The sequence below is a fragment of the Equus asinus genome, chromosome 20, assembly GCF_041296235.1.
Source record: "Equus asinus isolate D_3611 breed Donkey chromosome 20, EquAss-T2T_v2, whole genome shotgun sequence".
Lineage (NCBI taxonomy): Eukaryota > Metazoa > Chordata > Mammalia > Perissodactyla > Equidae > Equus > Equus asinus.
The window spans coordinates 44,292,832-44,315,184 of NC_091809.1; the positions used below are offsets into that span (position 1 = coordinate 44,292,832).

Consider the following 22,353-nt stretch of genomic DNA (forward strand, 5'->3'; position numbering starts at 1 on the left):
CAATACAAGAGATTACCCAGACATCTTCAGCTAACATCGAGATTGCACTAGACCCATAATATAACAAATGGTTGTAAAAGGTTACCGAATCTTCTAGATGACTGAACCTAAATGAAGGGTCTCCTGTCCAGGATTTGGTGCCCTATCGTTTCATAGCACTGCTCTAACCTCAGCCAAGACAAGGATAAGGAGTCTGAGGTTAGGACAAGAATCTAGGAGACTCCTCCTTACTTTCACACACTTTTACAAACTGTCTTTCTGTTTATATCTTTTAGTTACCAAAGAGCATATGGATATTAGGAAGGTTTGGGTCAGCTGCCTTATGCTAAACAAGGCTGCTCTCCACTCTCTTAATATTCTTGGACCTTTGGCAGAGGGGGAGAAACATTGAAACTCAACACAAAGCCCCCCGTATCTGACTGGGCCACCAGGCAGCTGTGCCATGCAAAAGCACCTCAGACCTCCGGCCGCACTGGGCACATGCCTCTTGAAGGGAAAAACAACATCGCTGGCAAACTGACCTCACTGACAGTCAAAGCATCAGTAGAGCCTATCAAGATTCTTAAAAAACTCAACCTCTAACCAACACTACATTTTCACAGCTTATTCCAACAATGTCATTGCCCTGTGTTCCTCAACTTGGTGCTGTCGATTTTCTGGGCTATCGACAACCAAATACAAAGTGTAGTGACTGAGCTCTCGCCAGGTATTTGGTGGTATGGTAAAGGACAGGTGAGAAGTAATAAACAGCTAATTGTTACCATTGATCAGGCGTTGACTTGTGCCAGGCACTACACACTCTACAGGCATTGTTTCACTGTCATCACACAACCCTATGAGGTGGTACTATTATTCTCCCCATTTTGTAGATGATAACACTGAGCCTTAGTGAAGTTAACAAACTTTCCCAATGTCACACAGTCAGTAGGTGGCAGAGCGAGGATGGTCTAACATGCAGAGTCTGTGTTCTTTACTCCGCCACGTATACCAACTAGAGGTCCAAAAACACGGAACGGCTTGCTGTGCAAGCAAGTCAGTCCCTATGACAGGAGATGTGAAAGTAGAGGATGGATGAAGGCACTGAACCACTTGGATGGGGATAGGGTAAGGTGATGTCTGAGGTACTTTCTTTCTTCCATTTTTTTAAAGATATAATTCACACGCCATAAAATTAGCATTTTAAAGTGTACAATTCAATGGGTTTTAGTATATTTGCAAGGTTGTATATCCATTACCACTATCCCATTCCAGAACATCTTCATCACCATCAAAAAATTCCAGAATATTTTATTCACTCCATACCCGTTAGCATTCTCCCCTCCGCCAGCCTCTGGCACCCACTAATCTACTTTCAGTCTCTTGGATTTACCTCCTCTAGACATTTCATAGAAATGAATCATACAATATGTGCTCTTTTGTAACTGGCTTCTTCACTTAGGTTAAAGTTTTCAAGGTCCATCATGTCATAGCAGGTATCAGTACCTATTCCTTTTTATGGCCAAATAATATTCCACTGCATAGACATGCCACATTGTGTTTATCCACTCATCAGTTGATAAGACTCTAAAGCACTTTTGACTCCGAGATTTTAGGAAGACAAAGCTCCCATCCTTAATCCAGCTGGGACTAACATGTGTCTGCACTCCAGGGCTGTATCTGCAACTTCTTGGTGGGCATCCCTGAGTGGATATACTGCTGTCTAAAACAGCATGGCCAAAGTAAGCTGATTTTCCTCTCAAAGCCTCTCTTGCCTCCACGGTTCCCTACTTCTGTTAATGGCAATACAATCTCTCAGGTTCTCTCTTTTTACCCCTCCCTCTTCTGTATGTTGCATATTAACTTACATGCCAACATCCGTAAATTCCACCTCTGCTATACCATCTTCCCCTTCTGTGACTTCACCAGTTGTAGCCTCTTGGTGGATGTCACAGCACCTTCCACTTGACTCTCCACCTCCTAACTCTCTGTGTTCTACTCTACACCACTCAGTGCAGTTCAGTGGCTGAATTAATCTCTTTTATGTTCAGCTATGTCCAAACCACTCCCAAGATCGAACCCCTTAGTCCAGTGTAAGTATCTGGAATATAATAAGGGAGAAAGGCAGAAAAGTGATATTCATGTACTTGTCTTCACTGTTGGATTGTGAACACTCTTAAGGCAGAAACTATTTCCACAGCCAGTAATAAAGGCAGGCTTTGGCGGCAGACAGACCTTGTCTTGAATTCTGGCTGTTCCACTAGGAACATCCTAGTCACCACTAGCTTCAGTCACCTCATCTATGAAAAGGGGGACAACCACTTACCTCTTGGGGTGCTTGTGAAGATGAGAGGTAATGTAGTAAAGGGCACAGCACCTGACACATAGTTTGTACTCAACCAACTGTAGCTACTACTTTTCGTACTCATTGTTAAATCCTCCGCAAGACGTGGAACACTGCTCCGCACAGTGGGCAATCAAAAATGCTCGTACTGCTAAGTGGAAATGCGGGGGTCAGGTGGGGGATGAGGAAAAACTACAACAGCAGGAAGAATCAGGCAAAGAGAACAGTAACCAGCGGCTGCAGGAAATGAGAAGGGTGAGCTTGGAAAGACAGCAGGATATGGATAGAGAGAGAGGAGGAGGTGCGTTTTAGACTGACGTAAAAGCCAAGGTCAAGGCAGGACCTGGCACACCAGGTGAGGGAGCCAGAGAGGAGGCTAAGTCTTACTGGGAGAGGGCTCACGATGGGTGGGGGAGGGAACCGCAGTTGGCTGGATAAATTATGAACATCTCAGAAACCAAGCAGAGTTTAATCTCAATACAGCAGTAACCACAAAGCTATCATAGGTTCTCAGACACACAAGTGACACGATGAAAGTAGTGTTTTTAGAAAACTGGATAGGTGGCCAGGTGCATGACAGATGGGAGAGCAGGAGGAGGAATTCATGGGGGTGTTTTAGATGCCCACGAGAGAGGCAAAATGACCAGGTTACAGTGGGAACAGAGCAAGGGGTACATCAGAAAGACATTTGGAAAGAAAAAGAAGTCACAGGCCCTGGTCACAAATACTGTCAATGATCCTAACCTTTAACCTCCTTTCCCTAGGCCTATGTTTTATTTTTTCCCTCAAACCATCTTCAAACTCCCTGCTCCTCCAAGTCTTTGTTTCCTGAAACAAAGCTGGGAATCAGTTAACCAGTTAATCAACCAACTCTTCAGTCACGGCTGCCAAGCTGTTCTGGCCCAAGATGGAAATTCCTGCTTACTCTAATCTGCCTAGGTGTGTCCAGTCTTAATCGCAATTCAGCTCAGAACTTCTCTGGAGAGAGAGGAAGACAAGAATTGAGAACGTAAGTTAGTCAATCGAACTCATGCCTAAAGATCCAGAAGCTTCGCCCCATACTACTAGAGTACAAATACTTCCACAGGAGGCAAACATCAGGCTCTGTATGCACTGCAGCTAAACGTCACTGACTGCCCAGTCAGGTTGGAAAACCTCTGTCCCACTGCTTTTCCTTTCACTTGGGCTGTTAGTGTAAACATCTGATTGCACAAAAGCTTCCAAGTCCTCTGGGGCCTGGTCCTGCTGGCTGGGCCAGGTTTTCTGATGGTGCATTTGCTTACTAAGTAATCAATCCAACTAACTCATGTTCTGGGCACTCAACTTCTGTGAATTCTCTGAATTTCATAAACCTTTCAGAACACGCCATCAGGACGGGAGCTGGAACTGAGATAAGACCTGTCAGTCTCCCCTCAACCAGTGCTCAGAAAGTCTCCTCTGAACGAGGAATGTCAGAGCTCCTACAAAAGTCTTCAAGTTTCCTGTAAACTGACAGTGAGATCAGAACAAAAGAAAAAAATGAAAGATGCTCCATCAGACTGTAGGTGACACTGAACTAGAGGAAGCTACCAAAGGAAAAATAGAGAATAGGAGAAAAAGAAATTTCCAGGGACAGACTTCCGTGAGTGATATTAAAATTATACTATTATTTGTAGCAACACACGAGGTCAGGACAAGCACTTGTGCCACAGTCTGAGCTTAGAGCTAAACCAGCCACTTTCTTTCAAACAAAGACCATGTGACCTCAAAAGAATGACTCGTAACCAGCGGCTGTTCAGACTTGAGTGTGTGGCAGGTATTTTCTCAAAAATGAAAAAATTTAGGGGCCAGCTCCATGGCAGAGTGGTTTTCTTTTGCTCCACTTTGGTGGCCCAGGGTTTCGTTAGTTTGGATCCTGGGGGCGGACATGGCACCGCTCATCGGGCCATGCTGAGGTGGCGTCCCACACAGCACAACTAGAGGCACTCACAAGTAGAATATACAACTATGTACTGGGGGGCTTTGGGGAGAAGGAAAAAAAAATATAAGATTGGCAACACATGTTAGCTCAGATGCCAATCTTTTAAAAAAGCCTGTCATTTGAAGGAAAACAACTGTCAGTATTTGTTGCCGATAACAAAATTTGAGCTTTCAAGCAAAAATTAGAAGTTTGGGAAATTTGTGTCCACCACCAAGAGACTTTTCTGATGATATCAGTTATTGACATTAACAAATGTGAATTTCTGATATTACAGAAAGAAATCTGCCAACATTTGAAGATCTGCATAACTCAGTAAACCAATATTTTCCAAATGACCAAGACAGGATATTACAGAATCATGCATGGGTAAAAGATTCCATTCTTTACATATTTAAACTATAAACTGCAGTGATGAATTTCAGTGTAATAAAGTATAAAAATTTCATTGATTCCACATCATAGCTATCTTTTAAGAAACTACCACTTATCAAGTTTCAGTCTAGTATCAAGGAAGAATAGCCACAATTATCTGAAAAGGCTATTAAAATACTTTCCCCTTTTTAAAATATTTCTGTGTGAGGCTGAATTTTCTTTATATACTTCAACCAAAACAACATATCACACCAGATTGCACGCAGAAGTAGATGACAATCCAGTTTTCTTCTATTATGCCAGACATTAAAGAGATTTGAAAAAGTATAAAACACTCTTCTCAATAAATATTTTTATTGTGTAAAATCGTAATTTTTCATAAAAACATGCAATGAGTTTATCCCTATTTTTAAATGATGTTTTTATTAATTTTCTCATAATAAACTTTCTCATTTTAATTTCTAATAAAGTAAATATCAATAGATGTAATCCACATGAACATAAGTTCCTCCATAGGTCCTCAGTAATTCTTGAGAGTATAAAGCAGTCCTGAGATCAAAGAGATTGAGAACCATTGACAGTATCACGCTACCTGCCTTTAATGTTTGAAATAACAGATAGTAGAAAAAATTTCTCTGTAAAGGTTCTTCTCCAAAAATTTTAAAAAGATTACCAAAATGTACCCAATTACTGTTATTGATCAGAATGTGTTCAGGTCCCAACCCCATGGTCACATGGACAGAGAAAGGGGTCCCCTGAAATCAAGTGCTGTAAAGGAAGCCTTGACCTCTAGTTGGACCCCAAAGCCCCTAATCAAATGAAGGGAAAAGACTAGAACAGAAGTAGCTCTACCCACCTCACACGAGCTCACACCCAGGCCTCACTGATGCTCAGGAAATGAGGATGTCTCATTGGTAACAACAGGTGGCAAAACACACACATTCCTGACAGCTAAAATTGAGGAAGTGTTTTCAATTAGTAACAAAAATTAGACTTGACATTACAAAAAAATGGGAAACACCTACATGTAGCTATTTATCTGTGATGTTTTATGACATTTGTCAAAGTAGGAAGATATCAAGTTTATTTAAAAAGTAGCTTTTTCATCAGGACAGGCTCTCCTATCTTTCAAGTCGGTATTCAACCTTTGGTGAACCAGTCACTTGGGTGGAAAAATAACAGAAAGTGGAAGTAACTGCTCACGTCCAAAGACAGGATTTTACTTTCTCCATTCCTATTAGAAGGTGGTAATCTAAGAGCAAGTGGGAATCGTCTGGGTATTTATTTGTTCTACTTATAAACAGAGCTAAGAGTACATAAAGGTTAATTTCTGCAAAGTTATCTTTGAATATCCTTGATATTTAAAAGGGTTAACTAAAAGATCCTACAAAATACTAAGCCTTTTTTGTTATGCTTATTACATCTATCAGCCAAATGTGTCCCTGAATGACTGAAAACTAAAATATCATCCCAAGAATAAGTCAAATTACAACTCTGTGTCAAAACCAATATGCAAAAAAGCCCAAAACTCAGTGAGCCTTCTGAGTTGAAATGTTGGCACGTGAGGAAGTCCAGCACTGGGGATAAGAATGGTAACAAAGACATCATATATTCATTTAGGGAAGCATTAAACTAAAGTTATCTTCAAGTGAGCCAGAAAAGCTGCCCCATGAATCACACTCAATTGTACACTTAAAAATGGTTATAATGACACATTTTATGTTATATATATTTTACCATAATTTAAACAATTAATAATGTAACATATCAAACATTATTGAACTGTACACTTTAAATGAGTGAACTGCATGATATGTGAACTATATCTCAATAAAGCTGTTTAAAAAACAACCACAAAGCTGCCCGGGAGGCTGGGCCAATCCAGCTGTTAGTGTCCTCATGGGAGCTTATACGTTACAGAGATCAACTGGCTAGTGTCACTAGGAAAGATGCTCTAATAAGCGGGAAGATGTGGGACAGTCACTGCCAGTGAGATTAATTAAGGCCTCCTTGGCACCTAAACTTTTCTCTATAACTTTTATAAGACAAATCAACAAGAATATAAATAAACAAGTCACATACTTGGTTCCTTTAAGCATATTTAATATTTGAACTCTCATTTTCTATTTTCCCAGAACCCAGAAAACAGAAAGTTTTTAGATGACCAATATTTTGTTCCAGAAACATACAGCCTTATCAGCTAATTCATAAAAGAGCTATTTTACAAAGGTACATCTGGATAATTAGAACAATAAAGTCTTTTAGGCATTTCAAAATGTGATCAGTAAAAATACATGATTATTAATAAAGTTTTTTAGATAGTTCCAGATTTTTTTTAAGTAATTTCTGTTAAAGAGTACATGATTGTATGGTGAACAAGGAGAATAAAATGTTCTAGTAGGAAGAGGCTTATTAAAAATAACCTACAGTGTGCACATCAAGTTCTCATTTTTGCAGTATATCTGCTTAGCCGTTGGCACCTGGAAATGGCGGACAGGGCTTCCTTCTAGGAGGTACATTTTTTTTCTACCAACTTATTATCAAAACCATCAGTACCAGTGGGGAAGGCATAAGGAACAAGGCAAAAGAAACTCTTTTTCTTGAGGAAAGATCAGTTTTGCAGTTCACTTTGAAAAAGGGTGGAAAAGTCAGAAAAAAACATGATTTACAAAAGAAAAATGCTAATACTAGGGGGAAAAGCCTAGCCAGCATAAAGATGACTAGAAGGTCCTGCTAGTTTTCTACTTTGAGGTCCTCTGTACACAGTTCTCCGTGGCGCCCTCTGTGACGTACAGGGAAGGGAGTACTGACCGAAGCTCCAGGCACTCACACACCACCACACCCCACTGCAGGAGACAGCGTCCCGGCCATGGGACACCCCGAACTTACCAGCATCAAAAAGGAAGTATGCAAGTAAAAGACAATTCATGGGAAACATAATTATTTTCTCTAGCTTCTAAAAATAAGAAAATAATGGACTTTTCTCCTCTACTATCACATTAGCTAGCCCCACTCTCCTCCAAAAACAAATAAAAAGTGTTTTAAAAGGAATTCATTCTTTTTAACAGTTGTTAAGTTGTTGTTTTTAGGGAAAGGAAACCAAACAGCTTAAAAAATATACCTTCCAAAAGCCAAAGAGCTTAAGAAATACACCTTCCATGCAGTGTAATACAATAAATAGTTACAGTTTAGCCAAGATAACTCAAACAGTCTCAGCTGATTTTAAAGTATGCAAAATATATGACTTCTAGGGCAGTAATCATGATTGAAATCATAGCACTTTGGGGCCTTGCTGATTTGCCTTGATTAACTCTGTTCTCTGAAAAAGAAGGAGACACTCCAAATGTCACTTGCTGCTTAATAGCAAAGGAGCCATTAGGCCCACAGGAGAGAGCACAGGGTCATGGCAGGTCACTTCAATAGCTAAAACCCAGCTCTCCCGCTCTGAGAAGGTTGCTTTGTCCACCACCCTTGGACCCTTCCATATGGAAGTAGATTCTAACTTCTAGTCGTGTAACTTTGAGAAAACAACTTTGATGATAACTAGTCTCTCTCAAAGACAGAATCTAATTCCATCATCCTGAAAGGCAGATATAGTATCAGAGTAAAATGGATCTGATCATAATGGTCAAAATAAAACAAAAGATGTTGGGAAGCTAGGCTGGGAAGGAGGAGGGAAGAATTTAGGCTAGTAAGATAAAAAGAACACTTAAAATCGTCAGTTCTTTTCAGAATTAGACTTCGTTTTGGGGCTTCGTTTGAAAATCTAGATATGAATTTATTTAGAGCTATGGTCAAAGTATTTTTCCAGTTAGCCCTGTTTTTGTTCTAAGGAGAAGTTAAACTGCAGGAAAAGAAAAGCAAATAGTTGCTAAGGACAAGATATTGGCTGAACTAAAAGAGAAACCAAAACATTTCTAACCCACAAAGCTTCTTAAATGAGTGCTAGAGAATTACGTAATTACGCTGCACTGTCGGAAGATGAAAGTTCTATTTATATTTACCTTTCTCCCGATTAATTGCCCAATGATGGTATTAGTGTCAAGTAGCCACAGGTGTAACCCTTTTAGGCAGGAACGACTACATTATTTCCAGCAGCACAATAACCATTTGGTTTCTACTTGCTTCTCTGAAGAGATACAGGAAGTTCAAGTTCCAAGCTTCACTTATATATTAGCTTCTGCTTCTAAAATTTTTAATCCCATTCTGATTTAATTTACACTTGGTCTATGACTCAAAATATAATTCTAATTTACAGATGAGGTCCAATGATGCAAGTTGGTCTACTTAAAAACAGATCAGTTTTGAAAAGACAGAAACAGGAATCTGGACATAAATGAGCTTGTTTAAGTTGTAGTGGTGTTTATAAGAGTAGTTGGGAATCCTTACCACTTATGATGAGGAGGAAAATGTAAATATATATTGGACTGCAGGGAAGAGTAAAACCACATCCAGACTCGCCACAGAGTTCAGAGGGCACTAGTAAAAGATATAAGCAGTGGATGAACTCCTTGCATATTACCAGAATTTTAAGTTTGACAAATGATTTAGTTTTAGTTGGCAAAAATACTCCAAAACATATATACCTGATGCACAAAGAAAACCACAGAAAGCCAATATAATTGAAGATCTTCTCAAGTTACAATTCTGAAACATTTATCCTCTGTCGGGTGCTGCCAATACTACTATTCTTTCTAGAGCAGGCAGTTACCAACAGCTTGCCTGCAGTGTCCAGTGTATGTTCTGGTCTGCAATTTTTAAGGTCAGTCACGCACCCAGGGTGGAGAAAGCTCCCGCAGTGAAGTCAGAGGAAGTGCTTCTGGAGCTGGTCTGAGCAGCTCTGCCTTCTCCACCATCTCTCTCCACTCCATTCTTGGCTCTCCTTGTAACTCAAAGAGCCCTTTGGCACCATCAGTGCAAAAATTAGAGTCAAACCTCCAGGTACTAAAACTTTACTGGCCTTATAATCAGCAGTACCCGTGGCTAATGATAGCCATTGTTCAACTCAGTAGTGATTCAGTTAGATAACCTTCCCAAACTCTTTTACCCGCTCCCATCCCACCCTTCCTCAGCAACCCCCACCCCTGCCACCATCTGAAGCATCTCCTTTTGTTTTTACTTCCTGCTTAATCTGCAGGGATAATTTTACACAAGTGCCAAAGTCTAATGTATAATTATAAAAATGAAACAATACCAAGAATAACAAATTTATAGTCAAGAAAATAAAATTTGCTTTCCTCTCCCTCCCAAATCCCAGCCCTCAATAGAAATGAAGACAACAGAAGAAAACACACCCATTTTCAAGTGCCTGCTATTTAGTACATTGAGGATTCCTGTTAATTGGGGATGGATCTCAGCTACAGAGAAGAGGTGCTTGCCTCAGGCTGGAGGAAGCCCACCTACTCTGCCCACCTGGGCAGCACACAGCTCAAGTCCTCTGCACAGAGGAACCACGGGCACACTATGCCTTTGAGGTGACCCGCGGGGAAGCAGCCTACTGGACAGTAGAGGGCATGGGGCATAGTTTAGTGAAGGCTGGATGCTCCTCCTTCCTCCTTCTTACTTCCTCCTCTTCTTCAGCTCTCTACCCAACTTCCTAATACCCCATCCTGAACACTTTGCTTCAGGAGCAATTGATCCTTGGGTGTACTAAATACAAAGGGCTAAAACTCTCACTACTCAATTAAAACAAAACATGGCAAAATAAAAATTAAAATGTGCTTTCAAATACGGAATGAAGTCAAATAAATACATCTGATTTTCTCTTTTTCTTAAGTCTAAGTAAAATTTCATATCCTACACCCAAAGCTCTATACATTTGGTTTTTGTTCTGAATCAAAATGAATTTCTGATAGTGAGGAGAGCAGAGTGAGAGAATGGCTATTCCCTCACTGACAGACTAGTGCAGCTGCCAGACTGTGAAGAACTAGTCCCGCTCTGGGGCCCCTGGGACATGGCGAACCCCAGGGGGTTCACAGGCAGATCCTCTGTCACACACTCGCTCTGTGTCCACACTGGAGCCAGGATGTGCTGATACAAGGCCGATGCTCAAAATCCAACAACCTTCAGTCACCTCCAGGACGCACGGCTCTAACTTTTATCTGAGAAGAATAAAGATATGCGGAGACCAAATTGAGAAGAACGAACAAATTAACACTTAGAGAATACCTATGAAATCTGTGGGCATGGGTCTATCTCTGTTTCTGGAAAAGAACAGCCTCAGCTGAAAGCAGGTAAGCAAATGAGTACAACCTGCTGCACTGAACACAGACTCAGGTGCTGTCATGGGGGACACTGCTCTCACTGCCAGGAGAGACGCAAGTACAGCAAGACCTGAAGAGGACCCAGCCTCCGCCACGAGGGAGTCACAGCAGCGCTGGCAAACGGCCTACAGAACCTAGGCTTTAGCGGCTGACCACTGCTCTGCCTTCTGCTTTTGCCAAGAGGAAGACAGACAGAGAAGAGGCGGGGGCCCGGGAACTGACAACCACAGCTCCTCCTAGGAGAGGAAGAGCCGAGTCAGCAGACCACAGCCTCTGCTTCACACATGATGTTTGGAAACAGCAGGTTTTTAGAAAGAAAAAAGAAATGGAATCTCAGAAGGTTTCCACTTCAAAGAATAATAGGTCTTTTCATTCAATGTACTGTCCAGGCAGGCTGATTCTGGAGTCTGGAATCCACAACTTTCACTTACCTGAGTGCTTATCTGTGAGGGCCGATCCAGCCAGCCTTTGGCAAAGAATGGTGTAACTTTCCTCCACCTTCTGTAAAATAAAACCCGTAAGTTTTTCATTTGAACATCATAATTTTTGTGGAAAACAGGAAAGAAGGCTTTATTTATATTACAGGTACATGCTTCCAAATTTCAACATTAACATGGTTAAAAATTTTGTTAGGATGGAAAAAAGTAAATTTCATTCCTTTTACCTGTTTTCTCCCTTGAGCGATTAACTTAAAACCTTCTCACATAAAAAGATAGAGGGGAGGGCGGCCACTAAAGATGGGCTCTCCTAAGCCCCAGGAGTCACCCTGAAAATGGCCTCCTGTGGCATGAACTCCTCAAAGCCCGCCCACCCACTGTGGCCTCGCAGACTTCTCAGCTCCTCAGCCACAGGATGGCACCACATACACTCAGACCAAGAAGGGACAATCTACTAGATGAAAAACTAAGGGAGACCAGCCTTTAGCTGAAAGGCTAAGAACACTTTTAACTCTGTTCTAACTAAACGATGTCATGATAAAACATTTGGGCTGTAGCAGCTGTGTCTACTGACAGCAAAGTTTAAGATAAAGTCCTTTTCTTGGAAATTACCACACAAGTCATTTGAAATAGTGGCTAATACAATGACATCTTCTATTACCAATTTACAAAAATCTCATTCCCGCCTAGGTTTCTAAATGACAGGAGCCAGTAGAGCCAATTTCTATCTGTCACAGCATCTGGGAAACTACCAACATCCAACAATTCACAGATAATTAACAGGTTACAGCAAATTAAAGCATTTCCCAGCCTGGGTTCATGACTACAACACAGGCCCCAGGAATCTCAGCTTATTGTTCACGTTTCCTTGTGGAGGCCGGCCAATCATCCCAAATGTGTTTAGTTTCTTAAATTTAGGAACCCATGCAAACGTGCAGTTTATAAAGCTACAATTTTTTCTGTTCTTGTGATTTGTAACCAGATAAACAATGCTGATCTCAGTTTTTTATCCAGGTCTATTCATGGATAATGGTGAAAGAAAATATAAAAATCTAGAACCTTAACAAGTTTATCAACATCAGCATTTAAATCATTCTGTACTTCCTGTCTGTTAAATGTGTTTCTAACAACCAAGTCCTAAGGATGTTGAAGTCTGAGGTACCTTTAAGTGTTCAAGGTCAGCCTCTATCTTATGAATGTACTCCATGATCTGGCTTTGTGAATCTGCACAAGACGGGGGACTCTGGATCTCAAAACAGGAATCCTCCATAGCCCCCCAGCGCTGCTGGACCAGGAATTCTGGGGTGAACGGTGAAACTGCCCCATCAGAACGAGCATTCTGGGGAGAATGTTGCCGCTGGTGAGTACAGTCCACAGAGGGGATGCCTGTCACGGGTTGCGAGGGAAGCGAGGAAGCAATCTCCTCATCTGTGGAGCTCTCCTGCACTGTTTCATAGCCGTCAAGGATCAAATAGTTTCCTATTGACAGGGAGAGAGCGGTTTGATGAGATTAGTGCTGCTATCATCCCCTCAGAAAACACATAGGGGGATAGGCTGACAACTTTAAAGGCTATTAAAGAGGGAGAAAAGCCATTAATTCCCAAATTCCCAAGTTTAGTTTTAAGTACATCAGAATTTTCTCACTTCTGGTTAAAGCTAAATTTAGCAAACTTTCATGGTAATTTATGAATAACTTTATATTAGTTAGCATTTTCAAAGTTAAAAGTTGAAAACTATGAAGTCCCTACATGATCCTGCCACCTCATCTCCTACCATTTTCTCCCTCACCCTACATTCCTTAACCACAAAAAGCTTGCTCCTGCTTTGCAGCCTGTGCACTGCTCTCTGCTGGAACCCTCTGCTTCCAGGTATCCACACAGCTTCCTCCCTCACTCCCCTTGGGTCTCTGCTCACACATTCCCTCATCAGAGGCCCTCTGCCCCAATGACCTTGTCTGCTCCATTACTCTCCACCCCTTAGTCTGATTTACTTTTCCTCCTAATTCTTCCTACTGACATCTATTTATCTGTTTACTTATTTACTATTACTCTTTCCCCTAGTAATACTTCAGCTTCACAAGACTAGTGGATTTTTCTGTGTTTTATTCAATGCTGTATCTCTCCCAGCACTTAGGATGGGGTCCAGCATAGAGCAGATTCAGTAGTTATTTATTGCATGAAAGAACAAACACTATACACACACACACACACACACACACACACACACAAGATAATGCTTGGATGCCCCAACAACATCCATTTTAGCACACAGGACAGTTAACACAATGAAAATCAAAGTTTAAGTATGAAAGAAACTTGCCTGAGATGCGCAAATTAACATCCTTCTCTTCCTTTTTAACTGCTCCATCACCGTCTGATGGATTATCATCACTATGTGCTTCACGGGCATCAAAAAAGTGCTCTCCACTCTCATCAAGACCCCCTTCTGGCTCTGCAGGAGGCATCTCTGGGGTCATAATCACGTGGTCCATTACTAAAATGTTACTTGCCTGGCCATCTTGGAAAGCCAGTACCACTGAATCCTGTGGAGCAGAAGATTCAGTTGAAGTCCGTGGACCGTAACAAGATGAAATGTCACCAGTTCCAGTTCTAAAGGGCATCTGTCCTTCACCAGGATGATAGGCCTTGAGAGTTTCAGAGTTCTGGGTTCCACTGTCTGCCTGTGCCCCTGGAGAGGCTGTCCTGTATCTTGGGAAATGTGGCCAGTCTTCCTGAGTGCTCTTCTCAGTCAAACCCAGCTGTTGTACCAGCAACTGCTTCAACAAACCCACTAAAAAATTTAGGAAGGGGGAAAAAAAACACATACATTCACAACTATAACTGCAGAAGGCCAGCATTAAGTTCGTTAGTGGAATTAGCAATTCTCTCTAAAAGTAAGAACTATTTAGTAGCATATAGTCAAAACATTTATTTCACACAATCGTTTTTTCTTTTGTCCTTGAAAATGAAATAAAGCACCATCTAGAGACTTAAAATTAAACTAGATGTGAAAAGATCAAAGCATTCTTATTGAGGTGAACTCCTATTTAGAACTGCTAAATAACCAACACCCTGCCTGCCTCTATTTTTTATTCCATATAACTGGAATACCCTAAAGGTATTTCTTAAAAGGAAGTTGAAAAGCTGTGTTAAGCTAGACAAAAAAATATGAAAGTCTTGCTTTCTTCTGCAGAAGCAGACACTACAGACACAGGCATTATTTTTTCTAATTTTATTAGACACATAGAACATTTATTTTATCATTTATAATAACCCAAACAATCTCCTTAAATGGTGAAGAAGAAAGTAAAACTGCCTTGTAATAAAACTTAATTCCAGGGGCTGGCCCCGTGGCCGAGCGGTTAGGTTCGCGCGCTCCGCTGCAGGCGGCCCAGTGTTTCGTTGGTTCGAATCCTGGGTGCGGACATGGCACTGCTCATCAAACCACGCTGGGGCGGCGTCCCACATGCCACAACTAGAAGGACCGACAACGAAGAATATACAACTATGTACCAGGGGGCTTTGGGGAGAAAAAGGAAAAAATAAAAAATCTTTAAAAAAAAAAAAAAAACTTAATTCCAATGATTTGGTAGCATGTACAATTTCAAAGGAGAAAAATATTTATTAGTTTTTAAGAAATGATCTTACTAGTGGCACAGCTTCCTTAGGTCGTTGAAAATACAATCAATTCACTTTTAAATGGGCAAGTGTATGCTATACGGTCATTCACACAATGATAGAGTTACTGGGACAATGCTAGTCAACCATCAGAAATCATCATAACTATTAATTCAAGAGAATCCAGAATAAATTAGATTTTAAAGAACTTGACCAATTCCTTACTTTCAACTCTGGCTTAACTTCTATGTTCTGTTTCTTTAGGGAAACAGTCCCTTGGAGGTCTGAGTCTTTGCCCTCTGTCTTTCTGCTCTACACTGACTTCCTAGGAGATGCTATAAATTCTCATGGCTTTGACACTCAAATCCATCTCTGTACCTATCCTCGCTCCAAATGTCCAGTCTTAAAACTCCAATTTCCTGCTCATCACTTCCTCTTAAATGGCTTGCCATTCATAATCTTAATCTCAACATGTTTTAAAATTGAGCTCATAAGCTCTTGCAAATAAAAAAAGGGAAAAACCAAGTGTGGCAGTGGACAACAGTGGTCCTTTCTGATTTTTATTTCTGACAAGAATACTGAAATTATCTCTAAATAGTCCTTTTCCTTTGCACTCGTATCCAAACAAGTCAATGGTTGTGTTTGTTGACGCCGCACTATTTTATTCCTCTGACATCATTCTAGTTCAAACCCTTTCAGCCTCAAGCCCAGACAACTACAAGAGCTTAATAGTAACTGCATCACTCCAAAGTTCTTTCCATTGAAATCCTCTCACAACCTTGAGCCACTTAATCTTTTTTCATTAGTCATACCTGGCTTAAAAACTTCAAATGGTCCTCTACAGGTAGGCAATCATTCTCAGCCTTTTCTTACCTCCAAGACACCTGAGAGATGTACTACATTCCCATTTGTAACACTGATTCTCAACCAGGCTTGTGGGGGAGGGAGGCAGCTAAGACAGTGACAAGGACCACCCATTCTCGTAGGTGGATGTGTGTGTGTGTGTGTGAAGGATGGGCCATGTGGAGAATACTACGATCTTCACAAGAAAATTAGAAGAATATCTGTAGTTTGAAAAAGCCTTCAGAACCCTGTGATGTGCTATCCTTAAAGTTCAGAGGACTCAATCTGGTATTCAAGCTCATGACAGCTGGACTGGGCAACATGGCTTCTGCCTTCTCCACCTTGTCTCCCACGGCGCCTTCACCTTATATTGTCTACTGTGGGCTAACTGCTCTTCTCCCTGCTCTCTGTTCAGAGTTTTCCGCCTGTGTGCTTTGGTCCTACCGTTATTCTTGTCTCAATGACTTCTACTCTTCTGCATGTCTACCTGAATTGTCCCCATTCTGCAAGGCCCTAATCACATCTGTCTTGTTTTCTGATACTTCCCTTCTCTGGTCCTCCCCACCAGATCAATTTTAACACACCTGTATTGTTTGTTTACTTAAAAAGGTGGAGGGAAGTTTTCCAACTAGATTGTAAAACTCTTGAAGGGAAAAGTCATAGTTTATACTTCTTTGGGTTCTCCCCAAATGGCTACATAGTACACTATACAATTCTGGTACTTAATAAGCATCTGTGTTAACTTATGAATAAAACTTACAATTCCTTAGTGCATCCAATGCCCACCGTTCTTCTGAGACAGGCAAGTGTGGATCTGGGATTGTGATTTGATAATTTCCTCCAACTTCCTTTAGAGTTCCATCTGCACGTTGCTCCTTTGCAAACTGTCTCTCAGCCACAAAGAGATCATCTACCTCTGATTTCCCAGAAGCACCCAGTGAATGAGATTGAGGTTTTGACGATATTAAGGGAGACTCTAATCCCAAATCTCTGTCTGTTCAACGGAACGGAAAAAGTAGAATATATCTTAAACAAAACTTCTAAATTTTAACGTGAAGCATTCAGGAAATACTTGGACAAAAATAACCACGTGAGCTACAGAGATCATCTGTTAAGTGAAATACCCAGCACTCAGCAGTGTTACATGGTACACAGAGGGCTCATAGGCAAGGTCTGTTAAAGAGAATAGTGGATCCAGAACCTGCATAAACCAAGAGTGAAAGTTTCTTTGCATTTTAGTAAGTAATAAATAGACTACATTCTTCCAGGTAAACTTAACAGATCAGTTTACCTGGACTCTGCAGACCAGTGACTGAAATGCCATGATGTTCTACTTTTAGTTTTGGAGGTTCTTCTTCATCATTGTCTCCTCTATGGAAGAAAGAAAACAATCTTTCAGCTTCACGAGGTGACTAAACATCATTGCAACAAAATGGAAGAATCACCTGTTCCCTTTCTGACCAAAAACAAAGTCAGTCCCCCTACAATGAAGGGCACACTCACTCGCAAGGGGGCGACTCTGGCAGTGGAATTGGCCTTGTGGATTGCTCCTTCACTGATGCAGCCATCCGACAGATTAGGTCCTGCCAGCTGCAGGAAGTTTGAAAAGAACCCAAAATACAAAAGGGAGAGAGAAATGCCCTTTAAATATACTCAGAAAGGAAAAATAAAAACAAACCAGAAACCAAACCAACAAACAAAAAACCCTACCAGAGATAATCTTTACTTTGGCAACATATTATTAAGTAGAGACTATAACAATTCCGTACCTTAAAGAAAAACCTAACAATATTATGGATACGCTACCCATTAAAAAGCTTCACTTGACACTTCCGAGAGTTTCTTCTCTAGAAAAGATACTTTCAATAGAATACAATCAAAGTAAGAGACATCAATCTAGAAAAGAACAAGTTCTTAGAAGAATATCTCTAAAAGAAGAGAGAGGAAGTGCTCGTTTCCATATAGTTTTTGGTTTTCAAAGCCTATTACAAAAACAAAGTTAAGTTTGTGGAACATTATATTCAGGATAATAAAAATATTAGAGCAAGGTAGCTAATACATACACAGTCTTTTCAGAAACTGTCTGTGCCACCAGCTCATAAATTTGGGCTCCATTGTCTGACATGGAGATGACGAATAAAGCTTTGTTATCTGGAAAAAACGAGACAAAAATTACTCTAACAATATGTCCTACAGAGACCATGAAGAATGTTTCTAGGGTCTGGGTATTACTCTGCATCTTAATCTAGGTACAGGTTACATGTGTCCACTTTGTAAACATGCGTTCCCTTTGTAAAAAATTCATCAAGCTATACACTTAAAATCTGTGCAACTTACTGTATCTTATACTGTATTTACTATACTTAAATAAAACAAAGATCATAAAAACTGATTCCTCAGTAATTTATCAGAAACAAGAAGGTGTCAATGTACCCAAATTACTGAACCCTATGACTCTTTTACATTTATTTTGAATTGCCCTTTTGATAAATGGTTAATACTATTCAGTGCATACTGGAGAAAAGAGGTCATAAATTTATCTTGCCATCATGGAATTAACAAATTTTGAAAGGGATCTCATTATTAATACAGCAATATGGAACTTCCTAACTTAAACTGATTTCAAAAAACCAAAACTACACCCACCTCTTCAGATTTTACTTGTTTTTCCACCAGTCAAAACATAGAACATTCTAATCAAAGTCTTTTCATTTAGAATATCTCCCAATTCACTATCTCCACTGGTGTGTAACAATGATTTGAACATGGAATGAAGATCAAAGTAAATATGCAGACAACTTTCAAATGCAGAAAATTAGTCAGAGAATCTAGGCATTCTAAATAATTTGGAGGTATAAACTCATTTCATTTTCTGAGCATGAAATAAATTTCATTTAATTTATATAAGAATATAAAAGGAACAAAATTCTATGCCAATTGTGCTACTTAAACAACACTGAATATCTTATGCAACTTCATGATGAACCTGGAGGTCAGCGTCATTCAGTAGACATACTCGCCTGTGGCCACTTGTCGAACCAACACTGTATTCAACTTAATGACAGGGCTAAATGTGTGTTTGCTATCAGCTGTAGATGCCAGAATCTTACTATGACACCTTAATACCAGCCTATCATCCTGCTTTTGCAACAATACAAGAATGTCGTCCAGCAGCAAAGTGTATAGATCTAGAAATAAAAAAGTAGGAAAGGTGATTAGTACAGAAATCAAGGTGTGTTTTATACATTTTCTAACAACTTGACAGAGAAAATTTATTTCTGTTAAATCTAGTAAATTTTAAAAATTGACTTGCTTCTATCTTAATTTCATTTTTTAATAATTCATTTTTATTGTATTATGCCAAATGGTCAGTCTGTGACTGACGGGAAACAAAAAACAATGGTTCCTCACCACAGATAGTTTGAGATGTAGTAGTTTAAAGAAAGCTTAGACTTAGAATACAAAAATGATGGAGACAGGACTGAATCATGACCAAGTTTTCTGTTTCATCCCCAAATGAATATTTAACACACTTCACAAATAACAAAGTAACATAAGCAAATCTTCTATAAATGTATAAGTAACACAAAATAGCACTGCTAACTACTGCAACCGAAAATTGTGAATGGTTCTTTCTTCTCTTTTGCATAAAGAAACTTTGCTATTCTTTTCTCTTCTCCACCCTCACCAAAATTGACAAACATTAAACCTACCAATAGTTTTATCTCTATTCACCTTCCAAACCAATGGCCCTTCATGAATCATCTTCCTTTTTGTTAAATCCAAATTCTGCCAAAATAAAGAGAATTACACACAAATTATTTCCAAGCACTTAGTGAGATGATATTCCACATAGTTTCTTTTCAAGAAATTCTTAATATAAAAGGTACTATTTGCATTCACTATCATTATTGATATCTGTCAATTACTGAAAATGGAATATAGACCACTTTAAATTTAAAGTAAGCCGCATAGATTTTTCCTAAAAGAGAAAAGGTATCTTGCAGAAAAGCATGCAGGAGTACTGCCTTCTAAATTGCACTCTACACAGACAACAGCAGCTTATGAAAATGAAGTTGCAAACATTCAGTCACTAGATTCTCAACCCATCCCTTAATTTTTTAATGAGTAACTAGAGGTGGATGATGCACAGCTTATCTATAAGAAGCCTCTGAATTCCAGGTTCTAGTTCCACAGAAAGTTCTAAGGAAGAGCACTTATGAAAAGTTCAGGTAGTATACTCAGACTTGCTCTAAATATTAATAACTTAATAAGAGAATCATCTTTCAGTATAAGTAGCTCCAGAAAAATCCCATTTTTTCATTGGGAAGTTAAGGCACTAAGCATATTAGCATGCTTTTTGATAAGGTGCCCTATATGACATAAAAGTCTATTTTAACAGTCACCAAAGAATCTGCCAAAACAACCACCTAGTCAAACAGTATAAGAAAAACTAAAATCCTAAGAAGTTATTTAATATAAAAACTCCATGTATACAAGTGGTAATTAATAAATATTTTACTATCATTCCTGTAATGGTTTCAACTGTTATGCTTTTGAAGAGTTTCATGGAAAAACAAGTTATCTTGCTTTACTCAATAATCTGGAAAGTTCCCATGGTAAACAGCCCTACTCTTATTCAAACTATAAAACGCAATAGAATTAAACTTAATAAATAATATTCTTTAGTATCTTGAAAATTCCTGTCATAAAAAGTTACAGTTTCGCACAAAATATTCCTCTAATGAAAGATTAAAGTAATCTTCACACAGACCAGATATTTAAAAGGAAGAAAAGAATCATAAACATAGACAATCTATGATACAAGAACTCCTTCAGGTGATGTATGTTCCCACCGAGAGGTTAATTACCTGCCAGGTCTTTAGTACATTTTATTTTATTGTTTTAATTATGATTAGACCATCTCTCACCCTGAGTTCTTCAACATTTGGGTACTCTGACAACTTCAGATTCGAGGTATCAAGGCGACGCTGATAATCTTCTAAGCGCTGAAAATTAGACAGGATGGAGTCAAGGTTACTGCTTTGGCTATCAAAGACCTCCCTCATCCTAAATCAAACGGACACTTTTACCTGCATTTTACTGAGCTCTCTGCAACATTAGACACAACTCACAACTCCCTGTTTCTTAGAACACCCCCTTCCCTTGGATTTGATGATATTACTCTCCCCTAGTTTTCCTCTGAGCTCCTTGACTGTTCTTTCTCAATCTCCTTTTCAAATTCACTCACCTCTAACTAGCTTATATTTATTTTCTGAATACGTAAATTGTGTACATGGTAAAAAATTCAGAAGGTAAGATAAGGCACACAATAAAAAGTAAACCTCCTCCCAACCCTGTCCTCTTATCTCCCCACCCCCAATTTTCTCTAAAGAAGTAATCACTAAAACCCATTTCTTGGGTAGCCTATGAGAAAAAGTCTAATAAGCAAATAGAATATATGTGTAAATAAGTATGTTCGTCTCTGTGCACGTTGTGTGCATCTATGTCCTTTTTTAATAAAAGATATGGTAGCATAATATATTCATATATGTATTACTCATTTAAATGATAACATAATACATTCATATACACCTTTCTCTGTGTGCGTGTGTGTATCACTCATCAATACATCTTGGAGACTGCTCCACATTAGCATATACAGAGAGCAATCTCGTTCTTCTAATGGATGAACAGTATTCAACTCTGTGAATGAACTATAGTTTATTTTAACTATACCTTACTGACGGACATGTAGGTTACTTCCAACCTTCTCCTATAACAAACGATACTACAATGGCCTTAAACATATGCTTTTTTACACACGTGTAGATATATTTTCAGGATAAATTTATAGGGGAAGAATTGTTAGATCAAAAGGAATATGAATTTTTCCCAAGATCATAAAAATTTCCAAATACACACAAAATTTGAATTTGAATGTGTATTACGAACACTCATATATTCACCACCTATATTCCACAGTTAACATCTGCTATATTTGTTTTATCCTCTATCTATCCATCTATTCATTCCTCTATCTATCCATCAATGTATCTTATATTTTGGATGCATTTCAAAATAAGTTACATATATAAGCACACTTTACCTGTAATTTTTTTTTTTTATTAATGTTATGATAGATTACAACCTTGTGAGATTTCAGTTGTACATTTTTGTTAGTCATGTTGTGGGTACACCACTTCCCCCTCTGTGCCCTCCCCCCACCCCCCCTTTTCCCTGGTAACCACTGATCAGATCTCCTTGTCAATATACTAACTTCCACCTATGAGTGGTACCTGTAAATATTTTAGCATGCATATTATTAAGAAGAGTTCAATATTTGCTTACAGTTCTTTTTTAAAGTAAAATCTAACTACAGTGAAATGCATACATTTTAAACATACCTTTCCACGAGTTTTTACAAATGCATACATCTGTGCAAACTCCTATCAAGAGAGGAAATATCACCAGCACCTCAGAAAGTTCCCTCGTGCTTCTTCCTAGTTAATCTGTCTCCACATCCCCAGTGACAGACAAC

General features: G+C 39.4%; 1 protein-coding gene across 5 annotated transcripts in view; it reads right to left on the reverse strand.

Annotated features, from left to right (window-relative positions):
* Nucleotides 1-6,738: 6,738 nt before the first annotated feature.
* The window catches only part of ARHGEF12 (Rho guanine nucleotide exchange factor 12), a 140,228-nt gene continuing 124,613 nt past the window's right edge, over nucleotides 6,739-22,353 (reverse strand). For 4 of the 5 annotated variants that reach the window (XM_044751665.2, XM_044751668.2, XM_044751666.2 and 1 more), the window contains 11 exons: nucleotides 20,744-20,821; nucleotides 19,526-19,601; nucleotides 18,833-19,000; nucleotides 17,876-17,963; nucleotides 17,316-17,402; nucleotides 17,104-17,183; nucleotides 16,573-16,806; nucleotides 13,672-14,142; nucleotides 12,515-12,831; nucleotides 11,347-11,416; nucleotides 6,739-10,753 (listed from right to left, as the gene is read on the reverse strand). In XM_044751665.2, the coding sequence (XP_044607600.2) occupies nucleotides 10,743-10,753; nucleotides 11,347-11,416; nucleotides 12,515-12,831; nucleotides 13,672-14,142; nucleotides 16,573-16,806; nucleotides 17,104-17,183; nucleotides 17,316-17,402; nucleotides 17,876-17,963; nucleotides 18,833-19,000; nucleotides 19,526-19,601; nucleotides 20,744-20,821 (1,680 nt within the window). In that variant the 3' untranslated portion in view covers nucleotides 6,739-10,742. Of the gene's footprint in view, nucleotides 10,754-11,346; nucleotides 11,417-12,514; nucleotides 12,832-13,671; nucleotides 14,143-14,582; nucleotides 14,872-16,572; nucleotides 16,807-17,103; nucleotides 17,184-17,315; nucleotides 17,403-17,875; nucleotides 17,964-18,832; nucleotides 19,001-19,525; nucleotides 19,602-20,743; nucleotides 20,822-22,353 lie in introns of those variants that run through there. The other variant, XM_070490067.1, reaches the window with a different exon arrangement.